This window comes from Pseudoliparis swirei, chromosome 20 (assembly GCF_029220125.1).
Source record: "Pseudoliparis swirei isolate HS2019 ecotype Mariana Trench chromosome 20, NWPU_hadal_v1, whole genome shotgun sequence".
Classification (NCBI taxonomy): Eukaryota; Metazoa; Chordata; class Actinopteri; order Perciformes; family Liparidae; genus Pseudoliparis; species Pseudoliparis swirei.
The window spans coordinates 20,701,010-20,715,206 of NC_079407.1; the positions used below are offsets into that span (position 1 = coordinate 20,701,010).

The following is a 14,197-nucleotide window of genomic DNA, read 5'->3' on the forward strand; positions in this document are numbered from 1 at the left end:
AAAGAGAAGTTCTCCAGGGGGTCTGCAGCGCCTCCTGCCGACACTCCAGGTTCCTGACAGGCTGCAGAGGGAAGGAGACGTGTCCCACTCTCAGATGGAGGCAGGCAACACTGGTGGCAACATGGGGGGGAAAGCAGACATGGAAATGCCAGAAAACCCATTCGAGCCGTACATTGAATCCCTGCGACAGCAGCTGGAGGACCAGGACCCCGTGTTTCTGATCGGAGTCATCGTCGCTCTGGCGGCCGTTGTCATCACCTGTGGTGAGAAGCTACCTTTGGCATGCTAACAGCAGCTTAGCGACCTAGGTAGGCCCAGCGTCGAGTTTAGCTAAATTAGCTAGCTAGTGTCGCGTTGCTAGAAAGAGATTTTGTCTGCGGACGTTCTGCGTTAACCGGCTTCCTCTAATGTTCATTTAAGTAAGAAAAGAGTCCCTCTAAAACCCGGAATCCGAGCTAAGAAGCTAGGAAGCTAAAGCGAATATCTGTCTGTTGTGTGTCTTCGCAGTGTCTTTTAAGCTAGCCGATGTATAATTTGGCTAATAGACAACAGTTTATTTAGTATGAGAATAAGCCAGTAACATGTCTTTTCATTGTTGTCTTTTCAGTGTTTCTGAAGTACTTTCTCTCCAGTAAAACTGTCCGGAGTGCAGTCCTGCTGGTCGGGCTGTGCGACGCTGGGAAAACCCTCCTGTTCAGCCGGGTGCGTAGACGTCTCTGCAACGTGGTCGCCACGGCGTCTGTCACGTGATGTTCCGCCGGTGAGAGACCACGCGCTTCATCTGCTTTGTAAAAGTGATTGTGCGTTTCATGTTTTTGGGCAGCTGTTGTCGGGAAAGTTCAAGCGGACACAGACCTCCATCACTGACAGCAGCGCTCCATACAGAGCTAAGAACGAAAGGGTAAGTTAAGAACTACTTCTCGGGCGTCTTACTTTCATGATGAATATGGCTTACAGGTGTCTCCGTTCCCGCCTGTATTCAGGGAAGCACCTGGACGCTCATTGACCTGCCTGGACACGACAGTCTTCGCTCGCAGTACCTGGAGAAGTTCAAATCTTCAGCCAGGTAAGAACAAAACATCATGTCTGAGTAACGTTGTGTGTCTGAGTAACGTTGTGTGTCTGAGTAACGTTGTGTGTCTGAGTAACGTTGTGTGTCTGAGTAACGTTGTGTGTGTCTGTAATGTTGTGTGTGTGTTTGAGTAATGTGTGTGTGTGTTTGAGTAACGTTGTGTGTGTCTGAGTAATGTTGTGTGTGTCTGAGTAATGTTGTGTGTGTCTGAGTAACGTTGTGTGTGTCTGAGTAACGTTGTGTGTGTCTGAGTAACGTTGTGTGTGTGAGTAACGTTGTGTGTGTGAGTAACGTTGTGTGTGTAACGTTGCGTGTGTCTGAGTAACGTTGTGTGTGTCCGAGTAACGTTGTGTGTGTGTCTGAGTAATGTTGTGTGTGTCTGAGTAACGTTGTGTGTCTGAGTAACGTTGTGTGTGTCTGAGTAACGTTGTGTGTGTGAGTAACGTTGCGTGTGTCTGAGTAACGTTGCGTGTGTAATGTTGTGTGTGTGTTTGAGTAACGTTGTGTGTGTGTCTGAGTAATGTTGTGTGTGTTTGAGTAACGTTGTGTGTGTCTGAGTAACGTTGCGTGTGTCTGAGTAACGTTGTGTGTGTCTGAGTAACGTTGTGTGTGTCTGAGTAACGTTGTGTGTGTCTGAGTAACGTTGTGTGTGTCTGAGTAATGTTGTGTGTGTCTGAGTAACGTTGTGTGTGTCTGAGTAACGTTGTGTGTGTGAGTAACGTTGTGTGAGTAACGTTGTGTGTCTGTGTAACGTTGCATCGTGTCTAACGGGGACGTCCTGTCTATCGTGAGGTAACGTTGACTTCCTGATGACGTCATTCTCATCATTCCTCTCTCTCTCTTCATCTTCAGAGCGATTGTGTTCGTCGTGGACGCTGCTGTCTTCCAGAAGGAGGTGCGGGACGTGGCTGAGTTCCTGTACATCTTATTGACGGACGCCGTGATCTCCAGGAATGCTCCAGCTCTCCTGATAGCATGCAACAAACAAGGTCCATCAACCCTTTTGACCCATCTATCAACACTTCATCTCTTCTTCTTCATTTTCAGCCGACACCCTAATGTTGCTTACTTGTGAGATAGAAGCCTCCTTCACTGTTCTCTTTATTTACAGACATCACCATGGCCAAATCAGCTAAACTGATACAACAGCAGCTGGAAAAGGAATTGTAAGTTCCCCAACTGGTGTATTTTTAGGCATTTGATTTTAATGTCCGATTCCCGTTATGTCTTTATTTTTGGGAAATGTCCTCGAGTTGTTTATTGTCTATTTATTAAATGTTCTGTCACAAATATAATGTTCTTATGTGTGAGTTTCAACTCTTTGGTAGTCAGGTGTTGGCCATTGGGAGCAATTGTGATTCTGTATTTGCTTCAAGGACTGATTCCTATTCGACCCGTCTTGAGCCTTTGGTTTTATCAATAAGCTTTACCCCTCTTCTTTCTCGTAGGAACACCTTGCGAGTGACGCTCTCTGCAGCCCTGAGCTCTCAGGACGGCGCTGTGGGCAGCAGCGTGCATCTGGGGAAAAAAGGCAAAGACTTTGAGTTCAGCCATCTGCCCCTGAAGGTGGAGTTCTTGGAGTGCAGCGCCCGCGGCAGCAAGGGAGAAGAGGGGGATTCAGACATGGAGAGTCTGGAGAAGAGTCTGGCTAAACTGTAAAGCCACTCCATGTCCTCCGTGCAGAATTTGCCTCCGGCCCAGACCTCAGTAATCACAGGAGGGGTGACATCTCAATGGAGGATTTATTTGAACGGAGTTACCGGACAAACATGGTCCTTTGTGCTGGCTATCAATGTAAAACTTAATTACATTAAAAGGTGGAAAAACTTTTGAGACCGATTCAATTAAAAAAGACAAAGTAATGCAATGGAAAATGATGTCACAGTTCATAAGGTCGCTCTGCAGTGCTGAGAAATGATTGTGTGCTTATTCAGTGCAAATGTTGAGTAAAATATCTGGTTTGAAGAATTCATTTAGAGTAAAATATTTGCTGTTGCTGCAATTTCAAGAAATATGACTAGGCTGTCAGTTTCACCATTTTTGTTTTAAGCTTTTCTCAGCTAGTCTTGACTGATGCGCTCCCTTGTGAAAAAGAGGCGTGAATTGGATTCATTAATTTACTTGGACAGTGAGACTTGTGCCTTGTATTTCTAGTGTTCTTATAGAAGTGTTGTGCTCGTTTGCAATAGGATGACGGTTTACTTGTTTGAAAGTGTTGCGTGAATACAGTGTATTTGCAAAGAATGTATGAATTTGAGATTTTGTATCATGTAAAAAAACAGGCAATATAAAGTTGTTGGTCTTGATTTGCAAATGAGTCCAAACGGCACCCTTTGTTGAATGTTAGCAGATCCTGTGAGGATTCATAAGTGATTTAATCAACATCTTACTTGTACATTACATCATTACGTCGGGGTTAGAGCGATGTCACATCTCAAGGTGCGGCTTAAGACTTAGTTTAATTCTCTTGAAATTTCTTTCGTCGGTGTGTTTGAAATGTCACATGCTGGAAACAGTTTACACTGTTTGTTTTTCTCGTTTGGCACCTGGTCTGGATTGAGATGTGTTGTTCATCTCCAAAAGCACCGCAGACTCAGTTACATGCAGATTTCTTTTTTCTACAATGTGGTAGTTTTACAATCACATAAATGCATGTATTGCAAAGTATACTTCAAAGGATAACATTTTATAGGACCACACACACCCAAATGGGCAATATCAGTAAATCTTTCATTAAACGAGAGCTGCAAAACAATGACATGTTTAGTTTGTTGAAAATGTTGTAAAGACTCATACAAAACGGGTGTTTGTCTGCTTCTGTAAATATCTTCCTCCCACTGTCTAGTGATATGTTGGGTTTATGCACTTAAGTTCCAGGCTTTAGTAAAGGAGAGCAAGACGTGCCACGTAGACCAGAATAAATGATGATGCAACTAACAGTATGAAACTCAGGAACGTAAACTAATCTGTCAAAACATACTGCAGCCATGAAGAACAGAAGAAAGAACAATCTATTGAGACAGAGAGTAAACTGTCAAACAGGAGCTCTGATCTGCAACCACCACACTGGGTTCTCCTTTCAGCACAGCAGGGCACAACCAGTTCACTTTATCCCCATGACTGATGCTCAGTTTGGGCCCAGACTTCTCCTCTGCCACCTCTGCACTTGTTGCCGCTTCATTCTCCATTTCAACCTTTGTTGCTTTATCCTGGCATTGCCCTTTCCTCTTTGCCTTGCTCTTCCACTTCCTGCGTGGGGCCGCTGTCACTCGAGTTTTGGCCTTCGCGTCTGGACACACCACGGGGTGCTTACTGAGGTCCCACAGGGCGACCTGGCCGTCATTCCCCCCAGTGACGAGCCAGTGAGGGTGGGAAAGGAAACTAACAAAGTGGGCTTGTGAGGCCCCCTGGCTGTGGGCCTTGACTGCTCCCAGCTGCTCCAGTTTAGAGCCGCTGCCGATCCGCATCAGATGCACCCGCCCGTCCTCTGCTGCACAACCTATAATGTTTCCACAACTTGCCACGGACACGCAGTGGGCCAGTGGGGGGTTGAAAAGCTGACCGGGACGCTGCTGATGGTCGTCTTCTTCCTCTGCCACATCCTGGAGGTTGAGGGTCCAAAGAGGCCGGGTCTTCTGCAGACCCCACAGCATCACCTGAAGTGATGCAACATGTGTTTGTTTTAAACATGCAGCAAGAAGGAAATGTAGTCTCGGTGGTTATGCAAGTAAAAAAAGGTCCTCTCACTTACATGCATGTCTAGTGCAGCAGACACCAGGTTATTTGGTCTGTGAGGTCGAAAAGCCACGGAGGAGCAGATGTTTGTGTGTCTGCGAAGAGTCCTGCATACCTTCCCCCCAGGGAGCTCCAGGACCCGGACTGCCCCGGAGTCATCGGCCACCGCCAGGACTGAACCCGTGTCGTTTAGCGCCAACGCGTTAATCTCATCCTCCCCTGCACCCTGAAACTTCTCCACCGGGCCCTTCAGGTTTCGGGGGTCAAGGACGCTCACTGCATCTCCATGTGACACAAACAGCTGGATCGGAGCTGCTGGTGAAAACACGACACTCGTGCTGTCCTCTTCACCAGAGAGAGTGAGGCGGCCTATGACGGCCCCCTCCTGGCTCCACACTGTGACCTCTCCGCCCTCAGAGCCTGAAGCGAGGAGGCTCTCGGGGCCCGAAGACGCCCCGACACACAGGATGGACGTGGAGTGGCCCTCGGACCACCGCCTGGCCATGCTGACCCCGTCTGTAAGTTACAGAGGAGATACACTGCATTAGTTTGTTAGTTTGCTCTGATCCTGCGGATGGCCACACTGTATACCACATGTAGGACTACAGGAAGGAAACAACTCAAAGCAGCAGTATTGAATGATCTAAAACGGATTCAACAAAAACGTATCCAAAACCGAGATTATTACTTAAATAATCAATAAATAAATCGACAGAAAATTGCTTTGTTTTTCTGGCAATCGTTACTAATTCACAGGTCAGTTTCCTAAATGATCCCAGCATCAGTTTGATGTTACATTTCAAGTAAAGATCGGAATAAGTTCAGTCCTGAGTCTCCAGCTCCACTAACCTGTTAGCATAACAGCTAACAGATGTTCAGACCGGCTGCGATAATAAACACGTGACGCTGTAAATCCGCTCCTTGTAATTCATTTCCAATAGTGTCCTTGTTTATACGGCCGGGACCGCAGCGTTACGCTACCTTTGCAGGCGCCTTCAAAAACGTCAGCTGTCTGCCATGTGGGGTCGGGTCGCCCACCGATGACGTCATATCTGACCGCGCGGTGGTTTTGTATGCCCTGCATTCAGCTGTCAGGTGGATTTAGTTTTGCCCCGCGAATGTCAGACCTTCAACACCCCGCCATGGCTCTCTAACCCTAATCTACTCTGCTCTATCTCTGACTTCAAACATGTAATCAGTGGGGAGTGATGCCTGGAAAGAGAATCGGGGCATAGTTTCCCCTTTTTCACAGGGCAGACAGATCTTCAACCTGCATGTCTGTACAATATGAACTGAGCCCCTGAGAAGCTGTAGCCTATAATAGAAGAGAAAAACGAAAAAAACAGGGATGTGAAATGCATGGGTTTAGATGTGTAAACAGTGACGTAGTCTACATATATCGTTTACACATTTTACAGAACATGAAAAGCGCTCTAGACACAAAGGGGGCAGATCAACAAATCATTGTTCATTTCCACAATGGCTGCTCTCGCTGATTCATCCAAAGCTGCACGGAGACATGATGAGTGTGGTCCCTTTCTGGGTCAGTGAACAGCCTGCCGTACTGCCACACTGAATGGGAACAGAGAGAAGAGGCCATGGCTTTCAAACCCCCCACAAACACGCGCCCAACATTCAAATGCTGACACATTCTGGATTATCCTCACAGAAAAGCAGCAGTTCTCTCAGAGCACTTTGAATGTAAGTACTCTGTAATTATTTTCTGCAGGTTTAGTTGTACAACTTTGACACCAGTGAGGAGATGCCTTTTCTTTCCATTTCCCTTCAGTTAGATAGACATAATTAAGGTAAGTGGCCTACTTTAGAGTTAGATGAATATGTTGGACATTGTGCTTGCATTACAATGTACAGTGTATTACATAATCTTGCTTGTGTAAAGCAGTACTGAATAGGAAATCATACTAAATGTGAAGTTTAACACCATGAACAGGACCAAAGAAAGGGTTTAGCACTGCTGTTGCAGTTGAGACAGTGAAGATAATCTACACAGAGAACAACGAGAAAAGACGCAAACGGCTTCCTAATTATTGAATAATAGATTCTTATACATATCTACATCTCCTCTACGTAATAGACATACAGTTATGTTTGTTAAACTTTTTGTTTTTGCTCCTCAGAAGATTTGGAGTCACCTTGAAACATATACACACACCGGAGAGTATGAGGTCGCCCTATTTCCCAGCGAGGTCGGTGCTTTTTCACAAGGAGCCCAACGGAGTGACGTACAGAGTCCCGGCGCTGCTGTTCCTGTCCCGCTCCAGGTGCTTCCTGGCCTTCTGTGAGGAGAGACTCAGCCCGGCCGACTCTCAGGCTCACCTGCTGGTCATGAGGAGAGGCACTTTCTACAGGAACTACGTGGAGGTCAGTGTTTCGTCACTGGCTCTGGACTTTGTCGTGCCCTGTGGATTTAAATTAAGTAAAAGGAAAAAGCACTTATTAAACAATCTACTAAAGTAAAAGTAGTAGTTCTCTTCCAAATGCACACAGCATCCAAATTCAAGTTACTGATTTAAAAGCGAGTATATAAATACAAAAAGGAAAGGTAACCGCTGTTTTTATATGGTTTGTAATAGAACAAATATGGCACAATCAGGTTAGAAAAGTTGCACGCAGATACGATACAATAAGACATAAAAGTGAACAACAATAAACAATGAAGTCACTCCTTGGTGCTTGAGATTGATAAACTAAAGAAATAGTAAATAAAAACCATAATAACAAAGATGATAGTCGTAAAAGAAGAAACATTTGATCTGAGATTGTAAACGATAAGATTGATAAGAAAAAAGAAGAAAATAATTTACCATTTCTTTTTTGTTTGTCTATAGCATTCTGCTACATCTGTTTAGATATAAGTTAATATATACATTTTAGATGTGTCATATCTAATCTCCTTTCCTTCTTCCTTTCCTCGCTGCAGTGGGAGGACATGCGCGTCCTTGGCGCTGCCTTCCTGCCGGGCCACCGCTCCATGAACCCGTGCCCGGTGTATGACGAGTTCACAGACACTCTCTTCTTGTTCTTCATCGCTGTCCTCGGCCACACCTCGGAGTCCTATCAGCTGGCGACGGGGAACAACGTGACCCGCCTCTGCTACATCTGCAGCACTGATGACGGAGTCACCTGGACTCCTGTGACCGACCTAACCACGAAGGTCATCGGAGATACAATCAAAGGTCAGGGATACAAATCCACCCTGAAACACACTTCCATCGTGGTAGTGGGATTATGAAACACATAGACAGCTTTCTTTTTTAGGGAACTTCACCTATTGTACAGATATTGTGGGGGCTGTGTGGTATATGATAAACTGCCTCACGTGATGTCATTTGAGTCAGCATCAGAGGGCGAAAGAAGTGAGCGCACCCGACGTCTGTCGCCTGCTCCTCATTTCTGCTTGAGGCTAGCAGCCAGAGGCTACATTAGCTGCATCGATAACACACCTGCATTCCCGACTGAGCTATAAGTGGCCGCATTGCATTGTGGGGAAAGTGGGCACCCGACTTCGACACAAAAAAAGAGTTCGTGGAATAAAAAAAGATCACAGGTCTGTTTGTGCTGCATTAGAATGATTTTCTTTTTAATTGTAGTGAATCCTACAAATCATCAAGAGGTTAAAAAACAAAAAACACAATTCTCCTGCACAAAATTAAAAATGTGTGTGTTTGTATTTTGGACTTTTCTCAAATCTTTACTTCTCACTTGTGAAATACTGGATAGTCTTCAGACCTCTTAAATTATTTCAATTAAACAATGTGAAAAATCCCAAATCCCAAAACAATTGAACTGTTCACAATCAAATCAGACAGACAACCTGAGAGGTCACAAGTCGATGTGGATTGTATCGACGGCCACACCTCATCCTACAGTTCTGTCTCGCTGCTGTTGGACCAGAGATTAAAAAAGACTTTCTATTAACAAATTAAAACCAAATACTGCAATATTATCCCACTCTCGGCTAACCTTTCCCTTTAATATGATAGATGATTTGAACCTGTTAAAGTCTCATATCCTTATTACTTACACTGAAACTGTTTTAGGGTGTGAAAACATCCCGTCCTTAAAAGATAACTGACCCAAACTATTTCAATGAACATAAGGCCATGTGAGTTCTGATCCAATGTGAACATGTCCTGTAGTAGCAAGTCGCTTCCTCCTCTGTCCCTGCAGAATGGGCCACCTTCGCTCTCGGCCCGGGTCACGGCCTCCAGCTGAAGTCCGGCCGCCTGCTGGTTCCTGCCTACGCGTACCACATCGAGTGCAAAGAGTGCTTCGGAAAGCTCTGCCAGACCACTCCCCACGCCTTCTGCTTCTACAGCGACACCCACGGGCGAACCTGGCGTTTCGGGGAGGCGGTGCCCGTGCCGGACAGCGTGGAGTGTCAGATGGTGTCCGTGGATGAAGAGGACGGGACGAATGTGCTCTACTGCAACGCACGCAGCCCTCTGGGATACAGGGTGCAGGCCCTCAGCCTGGACAGCGGAGTGGTGTTTCAGGAGGGGCAGCTGGTGCAGCGGCTGGTGGAGCCTGGCAATGGTTGCCATGGTAGCATTGTGGGATTTCCTGCCCCGCTACATTTATGTCATTCTCTTGACAACCACTTGGATCAACCGACGCGTCACTCCAGACACTGGACGTCCTGCATGACTGACTCAGATCCCACCACCTCAACCTGCTCCCCGACACCCACTCGTCCATATTTCCTCACCCCCACCTGGGTGGTTTACTCCCACCCAACATGGGCAACTGGACGCAGGGACCTGGGTGTGTTCCTCAGCCCGTTCCCCCGCGATCCAGGGTTCAGATCAGGAACCGGGAGCAGAGTTGTAGTTTAACACCCTTCTCTGCTCTTCCATTCGAGCAGTTACCCACCCACTTTTTAGAGTAGAGTAGAGACTGTGTGTCCACCACCACTTCATAAATAAAAAAAAAAAAAGTAAGAAGAGAAGTCGGACAATAACAATAATATACAACACAATTAAATGTGGTCTCCTAAATATTCTCTCTGTCATCTAAAGCTGTGTTTTGAATGTTGCCTAAGTGAAACCTGGCTGAGCCATGAGGAATATGTCTGCCAGAATGAAATCACCTCCAAGTCATAATAATACTACATTTCCTCGAGGCACCGGGCGAGAGAGGTGGAGTAGCATCTTTGAATCGATCCCCTTAATTAATCAAAAACAAAATTACACCACACCACATTTGAAAGCCTTGTTCTTAGTCTTTCACATCACACCTGGAAAAACTAACACCAATTTTCTTTGATGTTGTATCCACCATATTCAGAGTATATATCTTTAATTTATATTCAGAATTTATATCAAGTTTGGGTTTAGTTTAAGTTAAAAAAATATTTGTAAGATTTTGATAATGATTGCCTTAGTGCTGCATTCATCTCCTTGTTGGACTCGATTGGCTTCTCAGAGAGTACAGAAACCCACCAGCTTGGCCACCACGCTTGATGTTGTTCTTTTATATGGGCGATGACAGCATTTGAACGCCTTCTTCTTCCCACATTCTCCTCTCAGACCACTCACAACTTTTTTTTTTTATATTTATACTACACCGTTCCGTTAGTAGTAAAAGTTTTGCTGTAGCTAAATTTAAAGAGATTCTCTCCTGTATTTTGATATATACCGTCTCAATATAACAGAGGACTCCTGGTCTCTAACTTTAGTCGTCCCAGATTGATCATCTTGTTGACAGTGCCAGGCTCTCTGATCTGAGACACACACTGACTAGCCCCTCTGAAGAAGAAGACAGTGAGGAAGAGGAGGTTTGCTCCTGGTATACCCCTCAGACCGCAACTGAAGCAACAAGCTTGAAGCAGCGAAAGCTTGAGAATCATCTCATAATCTCTCTGCTCGAGTTAGTTTTAGTTTGGCGAGATATACATAAAACCCTCCCTGAATGCCAGAGCAAATGGCATCAATAATAAAAAAATAAAAAATATAGAAAAAAAAAACAGCAGTCTTCTCAGCAGCAGCCAGGCTGACAGAGAGAGAGTCCGAGCATTCCTACCTCCCTTAGTCTATAAACCTTTAAACTTTTAAAACTTAATTTTAAAAGATTAAAAATCTATTAACTTAGACCTTAATAATATAATCTAACCAGCCAATCTGTTCAATGATCTGTTCTCAAACCGCTGGCCCTGAATGTATATTTTATTTGTGTATATTTCTTTTTTTTTTCAATCAACCGTGACCAATTATTTTCACCGGTTTTACTGAACACGCCTACCTGTCTCTTGGACCCCATCCCTTGCTTAAACTCTTTAGACGCTTTGCCTTAATTGGCGGCTCTTCATTAGATATTATCAATGTGTTGCTGCTAACACCTCACCCTGTTAGCCCTTCTGGATGAGGTATTGGGCCTCTAGAAGAAGCCCACCCTCCTCCCTTCCTCTCTAACTACACTTCCTTCTCTAACCTCCCTTCCTCCTTCCCTTCCTCCTGAAGTAATAGTTTTGCAGAAACTTCAATTTCTTTAAAAATTTATTTAGTTTATTTCAATCAAAATTTCAAAAGAAAACACCACACCACCACAGCACCACTCAAAATTGGCAAATACCTCTATTAGCTTAGAGGCAGCAGATAAAGGACTCCTCTCTTGCTGCAGTTTGTAGTGCTGCATCATTGCATTCCACCATTGACCATGACATCACTTTTTGAGCACTGAGCAGTCGATTTATCAGGCAATTTTATCTGTTGGTTTGGTTTAAATCCTATTTATCAGATCTCAGTTTGTTTTTGTACAACACAAACAAATCGACCCATTCCACAAGGTTCTGTTCACACAAGTTGCTTGTTGTGTGCTATTTATAATTTTTTTATTTTGTACAGATTATGCTCCCTTATATTTATATTATCAGAAACACTCAGAAACTGTTCACTAAAAACTCAAAAAAATTCAATGATAAAAAAAGAGGAAAAACACAAACTCTGCAAAAAACTCTGTAAACAAAGACAACAAAAAATGGAAGACCTGGCACCTACCCTGCAAATTATCAGACAAAGTAATCTTAATGAGCCTGAGCTGGGCAGAGATCAATTATCTGGTGATGTGGATGTATCTTCATTTTGCCCTCTAGCATCCAACCTTAAAACCAAGAATCTGATCTCAAATTTATCTTACTATCTCCTTTAAAATCTAACAAATCTCATCAGCAAAAGAGCATTCAAAAAAAAAATATTTCAAAATCAGGAAATTTGCTGTCTCAAAAGAGAAATTGGTTGTCTCAAAAGATGCAGAAAATTGCTACTTCTTGCAAATCTCTTAGGTCAGCTTTAGTTCTCCATAATAAAGCTCTTAGGTCTCTCAAAACAGAATGAAAAGCTCCTCACTCCTGCATGCTGCTAAAGAGAGAATCACTTTCAAAATCAAGAGAATCACTCTGCACTTTTTTAAATGGTCTCTCATACAAAAAATTTTTCTTCTTCATTGCTCCATCACTTCTCTTGGCCCATCTCATCAGGATTAAGGAGCTTGCTCTTTCATAACTACTTTGAGCTACTTTGCAGCACCTAAGAAAGAGAGCCAATGCCTGAAAGAGCCTTAAACCTCTTTTTGGGAGCCAGCAGTTTTACAGCCAGGAGCTTTTTTTACTTAATCAAGCTCCTTTAAGTCAGAAGTTGATTTCAGTCCGAGAGGAGAGTTAGCCCTGAAAGAGCTATGCTGAGTTAGAGGCCGCCCTCTGATGCTGCTATAGGCCTATATAGGTCAGGCTTTGCCCTTGCCAGCTTTGCAAATCTCTCTTTTTGCCTCTTTATTCGATGGAACGTTTTCAATTTTACTCTTCTTACTCCTTTTTTTTTCTTTTTCTCTCCTCCTTTTGAATTTTCGTCTCCTTTCTCCCGATTAACTTTGCTTTCTGTGACATGGCATGACTCCTCTGTCAGATCATGGTCCCTGCCTCCTGGATGCCATCGTCCTCTTCTCTCTGCCTCCCTGCCATCGCCTGGCTGAACTGCCCTCCTCCCACCGCACTCCCCTGCCCCCACTGCCCTGTATTTGAGATGTCGTGGTCACTGTCGCCATCATTATATGAACTCCACATTCATTATTCATACTATGAACTACATTACCTCTATTCATATTACTTATCTATCTTAAATTACATCTATCTCCTACACTCTACCTCTCTGTCCTCTTTTCATTTCTTCCCCTTTTTCCTCCTTGAAGGTTTCCTTTTTTTTTTTCCTTTGTTTTTAAGGTTCCCTTGCAGGTTGTGACTGGAGAGCAGGGATTGTAATGTGTGAAATTGAATTGTAAAAAGTGACATTAGAGACAACTGAATTGAATTGAATTGGCGTGGCCCCTGGGTGATCTACGAGGGCCCCAGCGCCTACTCTGACCTCGCTTATCTGGAGCTGCCCTCTTCTCTCGGCGGGCCGCCCGCCGTGGCCTTCGCCTGCCTGTTTGAGTGCGGCAGCAAAACGGCCTACGATGAGATATGCTTCAGCATGTTCAGCCTCTACGAGCTCATTGACCATCTGCCCCGGGGCGCACAGCCGGGACGTCACAATCGTGATGGTAAACGGCAGCCGGCTCAGGGCTCGGAGACGGACCGTACGAGTGGACGCGACGGTCACAGAACGGCAGCTTCCCATCAGGTGCCACGTGTGAAGAAGAGGAGGAAGAAGAGCAAGTTTACTGAGATATGCTCCGTGTCCTAAACTTAGTTGTTCACCTTTAAGTCCAGTAACTGTTTACTATTCACACTCAGTGGGCCCTTTTATTATCTGCACCGTTAATTCAATTCAATTCAGTTTATTTGTATAGCCCAATTTCACAAATTACAAATTTGTCTCGGAGTGCTTTACAATCTGTACACATAGACATCCCTGCCCCAAAACCTCACATCGGATCAGGAAAAACTCCCAAATAACCCTTCAGGGGGGAAAAAGGGAAGAAACCTTCAGGAGAGCAACAGAGGAGGATCCCTCTCCAGGATGGACAGATGCAATAGATGTCATGTGTACAGAAGGACAGATTTAGAGTTAAAATACATTCAATGAATGTGACAGAGTGTATGAATAGTTCATAGTAGGCATATTCCACGATGGAGACCTCCACGATCCATCAGGCAGATGGCGGTACAATCTGATTATTAGATTCTAATAGAACCGATCGGCCATAAAGTCTGTGATGCCCAATTTATGACGTAGATTGTAGAGGTGTATCTAGTAAAGTATGAGTGTGTCCATCATTTATTACACAATATTGTACACTATTATTATTTTTATTATGAGTCATGTAGGTTTTGTCGTGTTAAGTTGATTTCATACATTAACTGGAGCCCAGTTTGATTCAGTAATAACCAAAAGCCGTTCTGTTCAGTACGTTTGATTTGAAGTTTATTATTTATCA

General features: G+C 44.3%; 3 protein-coding genes across 4 annotated transcripts; 2 read left to right on the plus strand and 1 right to left on the minus strand.

Annotated features, from left to right (window-relative positions):
• Window positions 1-66: 66 nt before the first annotated feature.
• On the plus strand, window positions 67-3,386 carry srprb (SRP receptor subunit beta). Its single transcript, XM_056440882.1, has 7 exons — window positions 67-263; window positions 608-702; window positions 824-901; window positions 984-1,066; window positions 1,925-2,061; window positions 2,184-2,238; window positions 2,521-3,386. Exons 1-7 carry the CDS (start codon window positions 95-97, stop codon window positions 2,729-2,731), a joined length of 828 nt encoding a protein of 275 aa, XP_056296857.1. The 5' UTR covers window positions 67-94; the 3' UTR covers window positions 2,732-3,386.
• Window positions 3,387-3,512: 126 nt separating this feature from the next.
• Window positions 3,513-5,830, minus strand: wdr53 (WD repeat domain 53). 2 transcript variants are annotated; one of them, XM_056440881.1, is made up of 3 exons: window positions 5,789-5,830; window positions 4,824-5,323; window positions 3,513-4,728 (listed from the first exon to the last, which is right to left on the minus strand). In XM_056440881.1, the coding sequence occupies exons 2-3, from the start codon at window positions 5,310-5,312 to the stop codon at window positions 4,084-4,086; spliced, it is 1,134 nt and encodes a 377-aa protein (XP_056296856.1). In that variant the 5' UTR covers window positions 5,313-5,323; window positions 5,789-5,830; the 3' UTR covers window positions 3,513-4,083. The 2 variants fall into 2 exon arrangements, with proteins under 2 accessions (XP_056296856.1, XP_056296855.1); XM_056440880.1 differs by lacking the exon at window positions 5,789-5,830 and adding an exon at window positions 5,657-5,773.
• A 475-nt stretch (window positions 5,831-6,305) lies between these two features.
• On the plus strand, window positions 6,306-13,616 carry neu4 (sialidase 4). Its single transcript, XM_056440315.1, is given in 5 exon segments — window positions 6,306-6,508; window positions 6,949-7,189; window positions 7,749-8,004; window positions 8,999-9,626; window positions 13,113-13,616. Coding segments are annotated over 4 exon segments (1,476 nt in total). The 5' UTR covers window positions 6,306-6,508; window positions 6,949-6,988; the 3' UTR covers window positions 13,504-13,616.
• The last annotated feature ends 581 nt before the right edge of the window (window positions 13,617-14,197 follow it).